Source organism: Xyrauchen texanus, chromosome 7, assembly GCF_025860055.1.
Source record: "Xyrauchen texanus isolate HMW12.3.18 chromosome 7, RBS_HiC_50CHRs, whole genome shotgun sequence".
NCBI lineage: Eukaryota > Metazoa > Chordata > Actinopteri > Cypriniformes > Catostomidae > Xyrauchen > Xyrauchen texanus.
In genome coordinates, this window is record NC_068282.1 from 41,909,281 (window position 1) to 41,927,225 (window position 17,945).

At 41.6% G+C, this 17,945-nt stretch overlaps 1 protein-coding gene across 1 annotated transcript in view; it reads left to right on the forward strand.

Annotated features, from left to right (window-relative positions):
* Positions 1 to 17,945, forward strand: part of LOC127646433 (potassium voltage-gated channel subfamily H member 7-like) — a 107,034-nt gene that overhangs the window by 62,729 nt on the left and 26,360 nt on the right. Inside the window, exons 7-10 of the mRNA XM_052130089.1 lie at positions 14,725 to 15,150; positions 15,303 to 15,702; positions 17,114 to 17,313; positions 17,793 to 17,795. Coding sequence (XP_051986049.1) covers positions 14,725 to 15,150; positions 15,303 to 15,702; positions 17,114 to 17,313; positions 17,793 to 17,795 — 1,029 coding nt within the window. The remainder of the gene's footprint in view (positions 1 to 14,724; positions 15,151 to 15,302; positions 15,703 to 17,113; positions 17,314 to 17,792; positions 17,796 to 17,945) is intronic.

Here is a 17,945-nt window from a genome sequence, read left to right on the forward strand (position 1 = left end):
AAAACTTCTGGTGATTCTAAATAACAACTATAAACAACCTATTAGTCCTCATGCTTAAGATAGTGGCATTTGTTGAAACAACTAATCAGTGTGCTGTTCTTAATAGTATTATCAACTATTCATGAAAAATGAAGTATATGTAACTTGATTTTTAAAGTACATTGTAAACTAGAGTTATAAGTGTCAGTGATTAGAAACATATATGCAAACTCTTTCTATCTCTCTCCTCTTCTCCTGATCTCTCTATGTCTGTCTATCACACTGTTTTTATTTGTTTGCCACATTATAGACTTGTTGTCTGTATCTAACCAGATGGCCAGTTACACACACAGATGGCTTGTTTCATCTTTTTCATTCTTGGTGTCGTGCTGGTTGAAGATTTGGAATTAAACTGGGCCTTGGCATCTAAGCCTGAAATACAGCCACTCACACCTATAGAGTACAACCTTTGTGCTGACTGCAGAAATTGATTTCACTCTTTCTGATTGTCATCTTTTTTAATACAGCTCAATACTAGGACTCGTGACTACCACCCCTGGAGTCACGAGTTCGAATCCAGCGCATGCTGAGTGACTCCAGCCAGGTCTCCTAAGCAACCAAATTGGCCCGATTGCTAGGGAGGGTAGAGTCACATTGGGTAACCTCCTCGTGGTCACGATTAGTGGTTCTCACTCTCAATGGGGCACGTGGTAAGTTGTGCATGGATTACGGAGTGTAGCATGAGCCTCCACATGCTGTGACTCTCCACGGTGTCATGCACAGCGAGCCATGAGATAAGATTCATGGATTGGCAACTGAGACTTGTCCTCCTCCACCCAGATTGAGGCGCCACCATGAGGACCTTCTAAGTAGTGGGAATTGGGCATTCCAAATTGGGAGAAAAGGGGATAAAAAACAGCTCTTTGCTGACCTCTCATTAATAATAATGAAGTCCTGAAGTTATAAAATTCTGAATAGTTCTTCATGTGACAAAGAGATCACTCATATTCAGAGACAAAACACACAGAATTGCCTGTCAACACCATGACTCTGGATCTAAAGTAAGCCACCAAGAGTCACTAAAAGGGAGCGTTTGATTACAGCTCTGCATTATTGATCAATAATTAAACCATGATCATTTATCTATAAACTGCATGGAGAACGTCATTCTGACAGGATAGGACTTGTCAAGTGAAACACAGATGTGCTCACAGATTCACGGCAATGCTGTAATTAGAAGAACACATGCTTTACTACTAGATCCCAATTAATCCACTAATTAAGAATGATTTGGCCAATGCAGACAACATATCACTTGTCCTTGCATTGTAAATCATAATAGCTATTTTCTATTTTTGATTATAAAAAAAAAAATTATAATGAAATAATGTGGTTTTGAGACATTATATAATTTGCCAAATCATTGTTTAATTTCTTTATTTTCCCACCACCACCCCCTTCTCTTTTTACAGGATTGTTGCATCATTTAAAAGTTTAACATTTACATAATTTAAAAGATTCTCTATACCTTTATTTTCTATTATATACTTTTGAAGCCTTATATATATATATTTTTTTCTGAGGGCCACATTGACAAGGTTTCCTAAACCAAAAACAGTTAAAATGTACATTTACATTTATGCATTTGGCAGACGCTTTTATCCAAAGCGACTTACAGTGCATTTATTACAGGGACAATCCCCCTGAAGCAACCTGGAGTTAAGTGCCTTGCTCAAGGACACAATGGTTGTGGCTGTGGGGATTGAACCAGTGACCTTCTGATTTTAAGTTATGTGCTTTAGCCCACTACACCACCACCACTCCAAGATGGAATTTAGTTTGACATGATCATCTTTCACCTTCTCTCTGACATTACAATTAAACAAGCAGTTTTTTCTTAATGTACCTTTCAGAATTTCACAATAGATGTTATTGACCTGATGTTATAACTGGCTGATCTTAAAAATGCATTTTTGCAAAAATCAATACAGGTATATATCCCATTATGTTCAGTTAGGAGACACTACATGGTGCACACTTTAGTTCCTGACATGGCACTACGTAAACCAATCAGGTTTACAGTACTTACCTCAATGGCTTTGCATAGCTTTCACCCTCCTCCTCCCCAGCTTCACGGGTTTAGATATGCTTTACGTAGGGCAGGTTAAGTGATTTTGTTCAGCAGCAGCAGCATGTCTCTCGTCTAAGATAGCATATTCCAACAGCAGCAGCATGTTGACTTGTGTCAATCAGTAGCAGCAGCAGCATCTCTCTCTCGTCTAAAAGCACCATCATGTCTAGTACGCCAAGAACAAACCTACTCAATGTCATTTACTTTAATAAAATATTTTATAAACTACTCCAAGAGTTGTCCTAACTGAAAAGCAATAACGGAGAGAAAAAAAAGTATGTTTTCATTAATGTGCTGGGTGGACTAGAGAAGAAGATATGTGTTGTCTACATTGTAGGTTTGCTCCAATACCAACATTTTGGCTTCGGTACGATACCAACCCTGGTACCTCGATATCCATACAATAATCAACATATAAAATGCCTCAGATTTTTGATGAAATTACACAGAAAATTATTAAAAGAACTGCATAAAGTCTCACGGATAAAAATTATGCATTTTCCTTTTTAATTTTTCTGGATTCCATGTTAAATGTTTTAATTAAATGTTATGATCAAATGGTGTTTCATCAAATTGATACATACAGCTTTTTTACAAAAAAAAGTGCAGTTTTATTTTTGGTAAAATAAAATCCTGCACAACAGAGCTAGCTTCACAGTATTAATGGAACATGAATGAAAAAAAATCTGTTTGTGCCACCATTCTGTGGCACAAGGCTGCTATGGCTGAATCACAACATGCTGATAAAACACTTGCATTTGTGATATTGCTTAAAGATAATAATAATAATATTAAAGCAACCATTTAATATTATAGATTTGTTATTATGAGTTTTATTGCTACTTTTTTAATATTTCAATTTTATACAGTAGTTATATTTTTCTGTCTTCAATTTCAATCATCCAGTTGAATAGAGCTTTCATTTTAGCGGGACTTTTACTTTGACAGACCTTTGAGTTCTTCCTATTTTTGATGGGTTAGTTATATCAAGCTTTCCATTAATGCTGGGACAATCCCGTCACGAATCTCGATCTGAAATATCAAGTCAAGTCATGTGATTTCATTGACGTTTCAACCATATACAGTCAGTACAGTACACATTGAAACGATACAATGTTCCTCCAGGACCATGGTGCTACATAAAACAACATAGGACAAACACAGAACCACATGAGACTACACAGACTAAATAACATACCTATATAAAGTGCACATGCAAAAAGTACGGGGCAGTACAATAAATTACTAAAAATTAACAGGACAATAGGCACAGTGAGAGACAGTGCAGCGCCGACCAGTACACAGTAGTGCAAAAAGATGACAGTTTCTAAAAATGCCAAATGTAAACATAACATACTATGAGATAGTGTTCGGTATACAATAATTAAAGTGCAACTCAGGACACGTGTGTGTGTGTGTGTGTGAGCGTGTATTTATCACTTTGTGGGGACCAAATGTCCCCATAAGGATAGTAAAACCCGAAAATTTTGACCTTGTGGGGACATTTTGTCAGTCCCCATGAGGAAAACAGCTTATAAATCATACTAAATTATGTTTTATTTAAAATGTAAAAATGCAGAAAGTTTTCTGTGAGGGTTAGGTTTAGGGGTAGGGTTAGGTTTAGGGGATAGAATATAAAGTTTGTACAGTATAAAAACCATTATGTCTATGGAAAGTCCCCATAAAACATGGAAACACAACATTTGTGTGTGTGTGTGTGTGTGTGTGTGTGTGTGTGTGTGTGTGTGTGTGTGTGCCACCCACCCCCTTGTGTACTGTTCCGGCCTTCATAGGTGCTCGCTAACAGCACTTGCCCCTACAGTCTGTTAAGGCTAAATGGGGGATCTTTGTTTTTATCTTGTGTGTGTGTGTGTGTGTGTGTGTGTGTGTGTGTGTGTGTGTGTGTGTGTGTGTGTGTGTGTGTATGTGTGAGCGTGTATTTATCACTTTGTGGGGACCAAATGTCCCCATAAGGATAGTAAAACCCGAAATTTTTGACCTTGTGGGGACATTTTGTCGGTCCCCATGAGGAAAACAGCTTATAAATCATACTAAATTATGTTTTTGAAAATGTAAAAATGCAGAAAGTTTTCTGTGAGGGTTAGGTTTAGGGGTAGGGTTAGGTTTAGGGGATAGAATATAAAGTTTGTACAGTATAAAAACCATTATGTCTATGGAAAGTCCCCATAAAACATGGAAACACAACATGTGTGTGTGTGTGTGTGTGTGTGTGTGTGTGTGTGTGTGTGTGTGTGTGTGTGTGTGTGTGTGTGTGTGTGTGTGTGTGTGTGTGTGTGTGGAGAGTGTATTTATCACTTTGTGGGGACCAAATGTCCCCATAAGGATAGTAAAACCCAAAATGTTTTACCTTGTGGGGACATTTTGTCAGTCCCCATGAGGGAAACAGCTTATAAATCATACTAAATTATGTTTTTTGAAAATGTAAAAATGCAGAAAGTTTTCTGTGAGTGTTAGGCTTAGGGGTAGGGTTAGGTTTAGGGGATAGAATATAAAGTTTGTACAGTATAAAAACCATTATGTCTATGGAAAGTCCCCATAAAACATGGAAACACTACGTGTGTGTGTGTGTGTATCAGTCCAGTCTCTGAGTATTGAGGAGTCTGATGGCTTGGGGGAAGAAGCTGTTTCACAGTCTGGCCGTGAGGGCTCGAATGCTTCGATACCTCTTGCCAGAAGGCAGGAGGGTGAAGAGTTTGTGTGAGGGGTGTGTGGGGTCATCCACAATGCTGGTTGCTTTGCAGATGCAGCGTTTTATGTAAATGTCTGTGATAGCTGTCCTCACTATCCTCTGCAGGGCTTTGCGGTGTAACATGGTGCAAAATGGTGTAAGTCCCAAACCAAGCAGTGATGCAGCTGCTCAGGATGCTCTCAATAGTCCCTCTATAGAATGTAGTGAGGATGGGGGGTGGGAGATGTGCTTTCCTCAGCCTTCGAAGAAAGTAGAGACGATGCTGGGCTTTCTTGGTAATAGATCTGGTATTGAGGGACCAGGTGAGGTTCTCCACCAGGTGAACACCGAGGAATTTGGTGCTCTTGACGATCTCCACAGAGGAGCCGTCGATGTTCAGCGGAGAGCGGTCACTCTGTGCTCTCCTAAAGTCAACAACCATCTCTTTTGTTTTGTCCACATTCAGAGACAGGTTGTTGGCTCTACACCAGTCTGTTAGCCGCTGCACCTCCTCTCTGTATGCCAATCTCAAGCCATTCGTGCATCATGTTAAAACATGCCCTATGCTTCGGTCAGGCATGACTTTCAGATGAAAGCCACATTCCGTGTTTCATTTGTTTGGTTTTCAGAACAACACGTGGTGTAATAAGGAAACCACCACTATTAATTATTGACATTAAACGATAAAAAGAGAAAATATAAAGATCTGAGACTATTCAAAAGATAAATTAAACCTTGAAATACAATTTTAAGATTTTGCAGGTGCGATTCACAGAAAAGGGCTAAAGAGTTGATTGGCTTGTGATGTGAGAACAGCACAAGTCTCGTCACTCTTTAATAGTGTTTATCCTCCCATTCAGCTGATGAAAACATGCTGCATGATCTTGAGGAAGGATTACATCAAGATGTAGATTGGAATGCGTAATTTAAGAAATATTTAAGATTCCTCACAATTTCGTGATCAGTAATCAAATTTGTGACTAACTTTGTTAACTCATTTTGTACAAAAGAACAGGTTTTCTCTCATTAAAGCACTTTCACAAGATGCTTTGTGAAAATTCACATGCAGGATCATGATTATATCATAATCATCAGATTTTCCATACATTTTTCACTCAAACTGATATGCTGATAAATGTTTAAATTAGAAAAATGCAAAATAGAAACATTTTCACAAGTTGACTAAAACTTGCACTATATATATATATATATATATATATATATATACAGCTCTGGAAAAAATGAAGAGACCACTCCAAATGTTTCTTAAATAAGCATCTCTATATGTATGGCAACCATTCCATTCCAGTGTTTGTTGAATTCCTGCTTGAATCTTTGCACCAACTTTTCGACCAGTTGTCATTTTCTGCAAATAAATGCTCTAAATATTTTGATTTGGAATTTGGAGAAATGTTGTCAGGAGTTTATAGAATAAGACAAAAATATAAATTTTACTCAAACACATACCTATAAATAGTAAATCCAGATTAACTGAACATTTGGAGTGGTCTCTTAATTTTTTCCAGAGCTGTATATATATCATTTGTTTAGTTTCTTTTTTGCGGGGGGAGGGGTGTACTTCGGCACAGCCATTAACCAGGAAAAAAAAAATGGCACTCCATGTAAAAAAGGTTGCTGACCCCTGCATTAGAGTATATTAGATTTTCATCAGGTTTGTGGTGGTCAGATTTTCTACATAATATATAGAACGTATACATAAGACACTAATTTTAGCTCTCTGTAGTCCATTACTTTTTCACATCAAATGGGATTTTCTATTAAAAGTCTAACATTTTACCTCTTTGGTGCTGCAGCCCATGGGCCTCCCAGCAGATACCTACATTATTCAGAGAGTTTGTGTAGTTGTGTCTGAGTGTGAGTGTGTGTGAGTGTGAGTGTGAGTGTGAGTGTGTGAGCGTGTATTTATCACTTTGTGGGGACCAAATGTCCCCATAAGGATAGTAAAACCCGAAATTTTTGACCTTGTGGGGACATTTTGTCGGTCCCCATGAGGAAAACAGCTTATAAATCATACTAAATTATGTTTTTTGAAAATGTAAAAATGCAGAAAGTTTTCTGTGAGGGTTAGGTTTAGGGGTAGGGTTAGGTTTAGGGGATAGAATATAAAGTTTGTACAGTATAAAAACCATTATGTCTATGGAAAGTCCCCATAAAACATGGAAACACAACATGTGTGTGTGTGTGTGTGTGTGTGTGTGTGTGTGTGTGTGTGTGTGTGTGTGTGTGTGTGTGTGTGTGTGTGTGCGTGTGTGTGTAAAAAGAGACACCCTCTACTGCCACACAAATACACATACAATCACACATTGACTTGCTGAAGGCATGGCAATTACTGTGACAGAAAGCAAGAGGAAATTGTCAAGTAAGGAATCGCTCCCTATACCTTCCTCTTTCTCTCTCTGTCTGTGTCAGTGGTGGAGAGGAGAGGAGAGCTGTATGATAATTGCTTTTGTGACATTGAGACCATCCTAGCATATCCCATATGCATACTGTCTAAATAGACAATTGCTGTATAGACCCAATTAAAATTATTCATATTTAATAATATATAATTTGTATGGAATAATTTAATGATGTACATGCATTTGCTCACTCAATAGCCAGACTGGTCCTATCTGTCGAGACTGGTTCCCTAATGGGAAGGACACCACAGTGTTCCCCGTCTGTCGCTTACTCGAAGTTGTGTTGAATGAAGCGACACTAGGGGTCTTTCTTGAAGGCCTCGGTTACCTCTGAACTTGAGAAAAAGCCATTGAGATATTGGCAGACAAATTTGCATGTCCCTCCCCCGGACATACATGTCCATTCAGATTTTTTCTTCGGAGCCATGCGGTTGTGCGATCAGCGAGCTAAGATCGCTTCTGTTCCACTCACCTCTGCAGAGCTTTTGCTGTTGGATATACTGCGCGTATCAGCTGATTTCTCCTTCTGTGCACAACAGTGCAGCCTTGCCCCTGGGCGCTTTGACAGAGCTTCTGAAAGAGTTTATTTTCCTCACAAAAAGAGTATAATTTCTCTAAAAGAGCACACACAGCAGGCGTTGAACGTCCTTTTCAGGACGCATCTTTTTAAAGATGCCCTTCCGCCTCTGTATAGTTCCTGGATGCGGTCGATATCGTCTAGGTTACTATTGTAACCTCCGTTCCCTGATGGAGGGAACGAGACACTGTGTCGAAGAAGCGACACTAGGGTTCTCTCTTGAGAGCCTCGAGCATCTCTGAACTTGAGAAAAGGCCAATGAGAAATTGGCAGACAGAATTTGCATGTCCTGCTCCTGGACATATGGGTATAAAGGGAGGGAAATGCATCTGTTCATTCAGAATTTTGCCTGAGGAGCCAACAATGATGTTCGGCCGTAACAGTGGATCGGTTCAGCAACATAGCCGGGAGGACACAACGTTCCCTCCATCAGGGAATGGAGGTTACAACAGTAGACTAGACGTTTCCCGTCTGTCACTCACTTAGACGTTGTGTGACATGAGCAAGCCGCGCCAGCCGCCTATGTTTCTCGCATAGAGTTAAAGCGGCTGGGGCCATCTTAACGCTATCACACGCATCGAGGAAGGAGTTCTTTACCAATTCCTATTCTTTCAGGGGGAAAGACCCTGCGGACACCACACCTTCCCAGGCTGGGGGAGGTAAAGAGTGGTGGAATACATCACATGGGATTCTATGTCGCATGTGGAGAATGGTGCGGTGGTAGATCCTACCTCATTGGGAGCGAGGAGTCGCTACAAACACAGCGACGCGGGTCTGCTCACAAGGGGAACGTACCGTGGAAAATACACAAAGGGGGACAAGTCCACACGGGGGCCTGACCTGTGGAGCACCTATTCCAGTACAGAGTAATTTGAGAACTTGCATTAGGTTTGGCTGGGGAATTCCTCCGCTGAATTCGCAGACCAGAGGGCTAGGGAGGAGTCATCCAGGGTGCCGAGTTAGTGAGATCTCCTGGGATAAGAGCATACGATACTACCTCAGTGGAGGGAAAGGGCACTAGGTGCAAGCGGTACACCCGGTCAGTTGTTACCGCGTTACCGAGTTCTACCTGAGAAAATACGAGATGAAACCGACTCTATCCTGAGACTGTAAAATCTGTTAATGTATTGGGTGTTGCCCATCCCGCTGCTCTGCATATGTCTGCTAAGGAGGTGCCTTTGGCCAGTGCCCACGAGAATGGCACACTTCTCGTCGAGTGTGCTCGAACCCGCAAGGGGGCGGGCATAGCCTGGATGTGATAGATGCCTCCTCCCGGGGCAGTGCTTGTAGGTTCACTACCTGGTCTCTGAAGGGAGTCATAGGAACCTTGAGAACGTAGCCCGGTCATGGTCTTAGGATGACATGAGTGTTTGCCAGACCAAACTCCAGGCAGGTGTCACTGACAGAGAACGCTTGCAGGTCCACGACCCTCTTGATGGAGGCGAGCGCGATCAGGAGGGCCGTCTTCAGGGAGAGGGCCTTGAGTACAACTGATTCTAGCAGCTTGAAGGAACCTGATAACCAAGGTGTGCTTACCCAACGACTTGCCGTCTACTGCGTCGTGGTGGGTGACAATAGCGGCAACATACACCTTTAAGGTGGAGGGGGACAGCCTCCTCTCCAACCTCTCCTGCAGAAATGAGAGCACTGACCCGACTGCGCACCTCTGTGGGTCTTCAGACTGGAAAGAACACCAATTTGCGAACAAGCGCCACTTCAGGGCATAAAAAAGCCTGCTAGAGGGAGCTCTGGCTTGGTTGATCATGTCTACGACAACAGGTAGTAGGCCAGCTAGATCTTCCACATCCCATCCAGGGGCCAGACGTGGAGGTTCCAGAGGTCTGGGCGCGGATGCCAGAGGGTGCCTTGTCCCTGAGAAAGAAGGTCCTTCCTTCCTTGCCAGGGAGGGGCTGTCACGAGGAGCACGAGATCCGAGAACCAAGTCCGAGAGGGCCAGTAGGGGGCCATCAGAATGACCTTGCACAGCCCCTGTGCAAGAAGGCTCATTGGGGGAAATGCATACTTGCGCAGCCCCCTGGGCCAGCTGTGTGCCAGCTGCGTCTGTCCCGAGGGGAGCTTCCGTTCGGGAGTACCAGTGCGGGCAGTCGAATGTCTCTCGGCAGGCGAATAGGTCTATCTGTGCCTTGCTGAACCATTCCCAAATCAGCTGGACTGGGGGTGGAGCTTCCATTCCCCACTGGGCATACCCTGTCGCGATAGCGCGTCCTCTGCCATGTTGAGGCTGCCCAGGATGTGTGTTGTGACATGTGATGGGAGCGTACACCGCCTTGGCAATTTATGTATGCTACCGTCGTGGTGCTGTCTGATCGGATCAAGACGTGCTTGCCCCGAACTAGTGGGAGAATTCTCCGAAGGGCAAGAAGTACAGCCAACAACTCTAGGCAATTGATGTGCCAGCGCAGCGGGGGCCTGCGTGCTTGTTGCACAGGGCGCCCCAACCCTGCGAGTCTGGAGCAAGTGCCGAAGCGGTCTCATATGCATCAACCCCACGGAGGACGCCATATGCCCCAGGAGCTTGTGGACATTTTTTAAAGGGACCACCGTGCCTGGCCTGAACAAGGTGAGGCATTCCAGCACTGACTAAGCACGCTCGTTGGTGAGGCATGCTATCATTGAGACTGAGTCTAACTCCATGCAGAGAAAAGAGATGCTCTGAACCGGGGCAAGCTTGCTATTTTCCCAGTTGACCTGAAGCATAAGCGGCTGAGGTGCCTGGGCACCTGGTCCCTGTGGACGCACAGTAACTCTCGGGAGTGGGCCAGCATGAGCCAGTCCTCGAGGTAGTTGAGTATGTGAACGCCTGCTTCCCGAAGCGGGGCAAGGGCTGCCTCTGCGACCTTCGTAAAGACGCGAGGGAACAGGGACATGCCGAAGGGGAGGACCATGTACTGATACACCTGGCCATCGAACTGTCAGCGACACTTGCCTGGAGCTCGGTCCGGCAGATGCAAATGTCGTCCTAAGACCTCGACCGGGCTACGTGCCTAAGGTTCCAACGACCCCCTTCAGGGACCAGGTAGTGAACCTGCAAGCGCTGCCCCAGGAGGAGGCAGACCCAACATTTTCGTTGCTGTGTCCGGTGCTTGCTTTTCCTACCTTTGTGGACCACACGCAGAGCTTTAGATGTTCTGAGCAGCTCTTTGTCTGCTTTGGTGGACAGCGGAAAGGGAATGCTGTCTCCAAACAGATGCTAGCCCACTGGATCGTCAACGCCATCACTTTGGCCTATCAGACCCAGGCCATGCCCGCCCCCTTGCAGGTCCGAGCACACTCGACGTGAAGTGTGGCATCCTCGTGGGCACTGGCCAATGGCACCTTCCTAGCAGACATCTGCTGACCAACAGGCTGGGCAACATCCAATACATTTATGAGATTCTACAATCTACAAATACATCCTGTATTCTCTCAGGTCCGAGCACGTAGAACTCAGGAATACGGAACGACTGTTCCGCTTGCACATAGCGCCCTTCCCCTCTACTGAGGCGATCACGTGTGCTCTTTCTTCCAGGAGAGTCCACTAAACTTGCGCTCCCTGGATGTCTTTCCTCCCTAGCCCTCTGGTCCGCGAATTCAGCAGAGGAATTCCCAACCAGACCCACTATGGGTACTAACTACTCTGTACTGGAACAGGTGTTCCACAGGGTTGGCCTTCACGGATTAATCCCCCTGTATTTTCCGCAGTACGGTCCCCCTGCTGGCAGACCCGCATCTCCCTTGGGCAGTCCCCTCTGCCCCCCGGTCGCTGTGTTTGTAGTGACTCCTCCCTCGCTAGGTAGGATCTACCACTGCGCCACATCCACACGTGACCTGAAAACCCATGTGACGTATGCGCCATATTTAACCTCCCCCCAGCCTGGGCAGGATGTGGCCTCCGTGGGGTCTTTTCCCCCTGAAAGAAAAGGAGTTGGAAAAGAATGCCTTCCCCAATGCGTGTTATAGCATCAAAAGGCCCCAGCCACTTTAACTCTATGCGAGAAACATAGACAGAGAAAAGCAGCGACTGGCCCGGCCTGCTCCCATGATGGGCACATTGTAACCTCCATTCCTAGATGGCAGGAACGAGACATTGTGTTTCCCGGCCATGTCGCTGTACCGAGCCACGGAGACGTCCGAACCACATTCTCGGCTCCTCAGTGCAAAACCTGAATGGACAGATGCACGATTCCCTCCTTTTAGGGACATGCAAATTTTGTCTGCCAATTTCTCATTGGCCTGTTCTCAAGTTCAGAGGTAACCGAGGCCTTCAAGAAAGACACCTAGTGTCGATTCATTCAACACAATGTCTCGTTCCCTCCATCAGGGAACAGAGGTTACAATAGTAACCTAGACGTTTCTGGATGTGAGTTTGTGCTGTGGTCCGTGATTAACACTGAATGTACTGGCCATGACCCGTCATCATGTGGCCTTCTTACTGCCTTTTCACATTACCATCTGTGAACTGGATCATGAAACGTTAACCACAAACAATGTAGAATTGAATATTTTTTCTTACATTTCCCAAAAATTCTCTGAAGCAGACAACATTGAAAATCTAATGTAGACATACTCTAACATTCCCAATGCAAAGTTCCATTCCCAGTCCACAGGTAACAGGGACCCCTGTTTGATAATATTGAGTGGTGAATTTACAAAACGTATTTCAGCACATAAAGCACATATTTTGCCTGGTGCAAAACACATCGTGCTATTGCCGCTCGAGAAAAGCAAACCGTAAACTGAATTTTATTGAAAAGAGATGCTTCAGTACTTTTTTTTATTGATCATTGCAGCAGTAATTCATTAAATAAGGATCAAATGATTAAGAAGCATGTCATGATGCTTACATTGCAAATCCCTTTAAATAATCATTATTGATGTGCAGATGTTCTTGTGCATTACATTTTAATTTTAATTAATAATATATTTAATCAATTCAGTACAAGATCAAACAATAAACAATGGCAGACCCCCTGCATTACCACTACGGACACTTAGGGTTCACATACCCCCTGTTGAAGGCCCCTGTACTATATTATAATGAAATATTTTTAAGCTATATTTTATAATGTAGATGCCATCAGAATAAATGACAATGACAAAAACAGTAAGAAAATTTTTGCTCTCCCATTGTCAGAATGGTCAAAGATCTAAAATTACTCAGAAAAAAAACATAAAAATCAGAGCAGGGTTTTTTCATGAACAGAAGCATTTTAACATGTAGGATCTTATGAAATCTGTTTTATTTTTCCAAATTCTTTTTTTTTTTAACATTTTTCACAAATTTTTCCATATATTTTTTTGTTTACTTTAATTTTATCATCAAAAGGGTGTCTAAATAAATGAATTCACTAAAACTAATCAAATGAAAATACTGTAGAAAAATAACTATTTTCAACATAACATTGCATTATTTTGATCATATAAATTACTTTTATATAGATTATATATTATATTATATATAATATTAATTTTTTTCATCACAGCACAATACATAATACTACAAAAATAACAGATATTTGTATCTAAGGGCCGTTAAATCTGCAAGTCCATCTGTTCTAAATCAGACACAGAGAAAAAGTAGTGCGACCACACTGAGAATTGAAATGCATAATCCAAAAATAATAATATCCACAGAATGTAGAGGGGTTGGCTGTCACGAACACCGACGAGGGCGTCTCTCTCCCTGGTCCCCGGAGATCGCACTCGCCCGAATACTAACTGCCCTGATTGTTCCCAGCTGTTTCTCATTACCTCTGTCTATTTTAACCATGCCTGTGAACTCCTTCCTCACGAAGTCTTGTTAGCCCCGGCCACATTTCTGAGCGTGTTTACTTCTACTTTTGATTATTCAGTGTACCTACCTAGCCTGTTTTCCCCGACCTTCTTAGTTAGCCGCCAGCCTAGTTTATCTCTGCCTGTTTACTTACCTCGATTTCTCGCCGCCTGCCCTGACCCTCCGCCTGTTCCAGTTACGAGTCTGCCTGTCCTTCTTGTATTGTTTGATCTGCTGAATAAACGCATATGGATCCCAACCAGCCTGAGTCTGCATCACATTGGCATTCCAGAGAAAATTTGTTGTTTAATTTTTATTCATTATCATTTTCACATTAATGCGGAAAAACTGATGTCGGGTGGGGCGCTGTCTATAAAAAAAACGGTCATCTCGAATGTAGAGTTGTATTCCTTAAACATTCCTTAAACATTACCTTACCCACAAAGAATATATGCCGATGCGAGTAAAACACTGAAGACCGTAAATTGAAAACAGTCGAATCGTGGAACACTTCTGTGTTCAGGAAAAAGTTGGATATGCTTAAATATAATACAATTATGAGTTATTTATTACTATTATTTAATAGAATTATTATTATTTTAGTGAATATTATATAACTATACATTAGATACAGTAGACTTTTTAGTATTCTTTTTTTATGTGTGCAGCCAGCTTCACACATTTACTTTGAGGCGTGCAGCACATGCATACTATACATTTATTTCATTAAATCACAGCCTTTGCAGTTTAATAATCACTTTAGGACACATTGCGATGTTCATTTGTGCACTAAATGTTTACGCAATGACATTTGTACATCAGACGGTATGGGTTTTTGGTATCAGAGCATTTTTATGAGTACGAGTTCAAGTACGTGAGCGCAGTATCAGACATCCCTAGTCAAAACCATGACCACATTCATTAACATATGACTGTCCAAGTTTACATATCAACACCTAGGACTAATGGCCTTTTGAACTATATACAAATAGAGGTCTTGAACATATAATAGTCTATTAAAATATTCAGTTGCTAAAACAGCCAGTTTACTGTAATTCTCAGGGGCAGATAGAGGGTGGAAATGGCCATGAAATGTAAATTAAATAGTTGGTGCAAGAACTTCTTTAAAATATGATCCACATTTCCATTCTTCAGGTGTTGTCGTTAGGTGCAGATGTGCTTCCAGAGTACAAGCTTCAAACGCCACGCATGGACAAGTTCACCATTCTACACTACAGTCCCTTCAAGGCTGTCTGGGATTGGCTGATTCTGCTGCTTGTCATTTACACGGCCATTTTCACACCCTACAGTGCTGCCTTTCTACTCAATGACCTGGAGGAACAGAAAAGGCGTGAATGTGGTTATTCCTGCAGTCCTCTCAACGTGGTAGACCTCATGGTGGACATTATGTTTATTGTAGACATTCTAATAAATTTTAGGACTACGTACGTCAACGCCAATGAAGAGGTGGTCAGCCATCCAGCTAAGATAGCAGTGCATTACTTCAAAGGCTGGTTCCTCATAGATATGGTGGCGGCAATCCCCTTTGACCTTCTCATATTTGGGTCAGGGTCAGAAGAGGTGAGCTGTGTATATGTGTGCTGTTTTATAATTAATGTATGAAGGTTTCTTTTTTAGCTTTTTTGCAGCTGTAGTGTGCCTAATTGCAGGAAATTTTATATAATTACCTTATTTACATTATGACTGTATCTTCGCTCTCTTCATTATTGTAGACCACAACACTGATTGGCCTGTTGAAGACTGCCCGACTGCTGCGATTGGTCCGTGTGGCGCGAAAGCTAGATCGTTACTCAGAATACGGCGCAGCTGTTCTCATGCTCCTCATGTGTATTTTTGCACTAATTGCTCATTGGCTGGCCTGCATATGGTATGCGATTGGTAATGTGGAAAAGCCCTATCTGGAGCACACAATTGGCTGGTTGGATAATCTAGGCATGTCCATAGGAAAGCAGTACAACTACAGTGATCCCGCCTCCGGTCCGTCAATCAAGGACAAGTATGTGACAGCACTGTATTTCACATTCAGCAGTCTGACCAGTGTGGGCTTTGGGAACGTATCACCAAACACCAACTCAGAAAAGATCTTCTCCATCTGTGTCATGCTCATTGGCTGTGAGTATTATTGAGTCACACTTTAAAAAATTAACTTCTGCAATAAAAATCACATATAAAACATACAGTATCTCTTTTTTGCTTGTTAGCAGTTCCAGAATAGGATAGTTTTTTTTTGTTTGTTTGTTTTTACACTACCATTCAAAAGTTTTGACACATTTGACCAAATCAAAACCTTTTAATCTAAAGGCTTACAATTGTGCCTATGAATAAAATCTTTCCTCTCTTACTATTTTTATGGATGAATTGGATTCAATAATGAAGAAAAAGAAGCCAACAAAATGTCCTGCATACATGGGAACTCCTTCAATGTTGTTTAAAGGAATATTCCAGGTTCATTATAAGTTAAGCTCAATTAGCAGCATTTAGGGAATAATGTTGATTTTCACAAAAAACATTTTTGACTCAACCCTCTTATTTAAAAAAATGCAAAAATCGCAATTACATTAAGGCACTTACAATGGAAGGAAATGGGGCCAAAAGTTTCAAAAGTATAGACACAAGATGTAAACATTATACATATTAACATGATTTACTGTAAGCTACAGTATAATGAAATATAATGAAAAATTAATTTTATAATAATAAAATCACTCACTAACCTTCTTTGTGTAAAGTTACACAAAATATAATTGTTTTATTGCCATGACAACAGAACCCTCTAATCCTAGTATTGGATATGGCTTAACGCAAATAAGGTTAGTAAGTGAAAATCATGTTAACATGTATAATGCTTACGTCTTGTGGCTATACTTTTGAAACAATGTATATTTTAGCATTTATGGATTGGCCCATTCACTTCCATTGTATATTTCTTACCAGGGACTAAAAACAGTTCAAGAAACGAAAAATAAAAATCCACCACACAGGAAAAAAATATATTTGCACTTATTTTGGTGAGGCAAGTGGCTTATTTTGGGCTTGTTTTTCCAGACCAGGTTGCTTGTTTCTCTTGTGAGATCTGGCATCACTGCAATTGGTATTTCACCCAACCCTTAGCACGGAGTACTGTCATTTTAAAAATAATATTATTAACCGTTCTTTTATTTTGTTCTTACCGGTAACCATTTGGAAGGGAAGCTGGAGAACTTCTGTACTGGAATTAAAAAATACTGTTTTTAGACCCTGTTCCTTACCTTTCAGTAAATGATGAGCGTGTCTAAATTATTTTTGTGGTTTTTGTTTTTTGAGCTTAACTTGCATTGAACCCGGAATGTGTTTAGCATTTTCTGGTCCCTACATAATATCCATACTCCCATTTGAGTAGTTTCATATTTTTGATGACGTTACTATTCTAAAATGCGAGGAAAAAAAGTCATAATAAAGTAATAAGTAGGTGTGTCCAAACATTTGACTTGATATGTTTTGGCTTTATAAGTCTTGACCTTTGCCCTTTCCCCTTGTATAATAGCTCTGATGTATGCAAGCATCTTTGGGAATGTGTCAGCTATAATCCAGCGGCTGTACTCCGGAACAGCTCGGTACCATCTGCAGATGCTTCGGGTCAAAGAATTTATCCGCTTCCACCAGATCCCCAACCCTCTCAGACAAAGACTGGAGGAGTACTTCCAACATGCGTGGACCTACACAAACGGCATCGACATGAATATGGTATGAGCCTGTGTGTGTGTGTGTGTGTGTGTGTGTGTGTGTGTGTGTGTGTGTGTGTGGGCATGTTTATGTGGTTTAAGAGGACAGTGTTTTTAGGTTACAAACTGGTAATTACAAGGGTATTATGCTGTAAATGTAAAAAACATATTAAACAATGTTTTATTGAAAATGTAAAAATGCAGAAAGTTTTTTTGTGAGGGTTAGGTTTAGGGGTTGTGTTAGGTTTAGGGGATAGAATCTATAGTTTGTACAGTATAAAAATCATTATGTCTATGGAAAGTCCTCATAATGATAGGTAGACCAACATTGTGTGTGTGTGTGTGTGTGTGTGTGTGTGTGTGTGTGTGTGTGTGTGTGTGTGTGTGTGTGTGTGTGTGTGTGTGTGTGTGTGTAGTCAGGATGTTCACCCCAAAATGAAAATTCTATCATCATTTACTTACCATTGTGTTTCAAACTAGAATCTATTTCTTCCACAAAAGGAAGTTCGGCTGAATGCTTGGCAGAAATGCCTCAATCACTATTCACTTTCAATATATAGTAAATAATCTCCTTTTGTGTTCCACGAAAGAAAGGGTTTGGAACAACATGAGTAAATTATGACAACATTTTCATTTTGGAGTGAACTATAATCT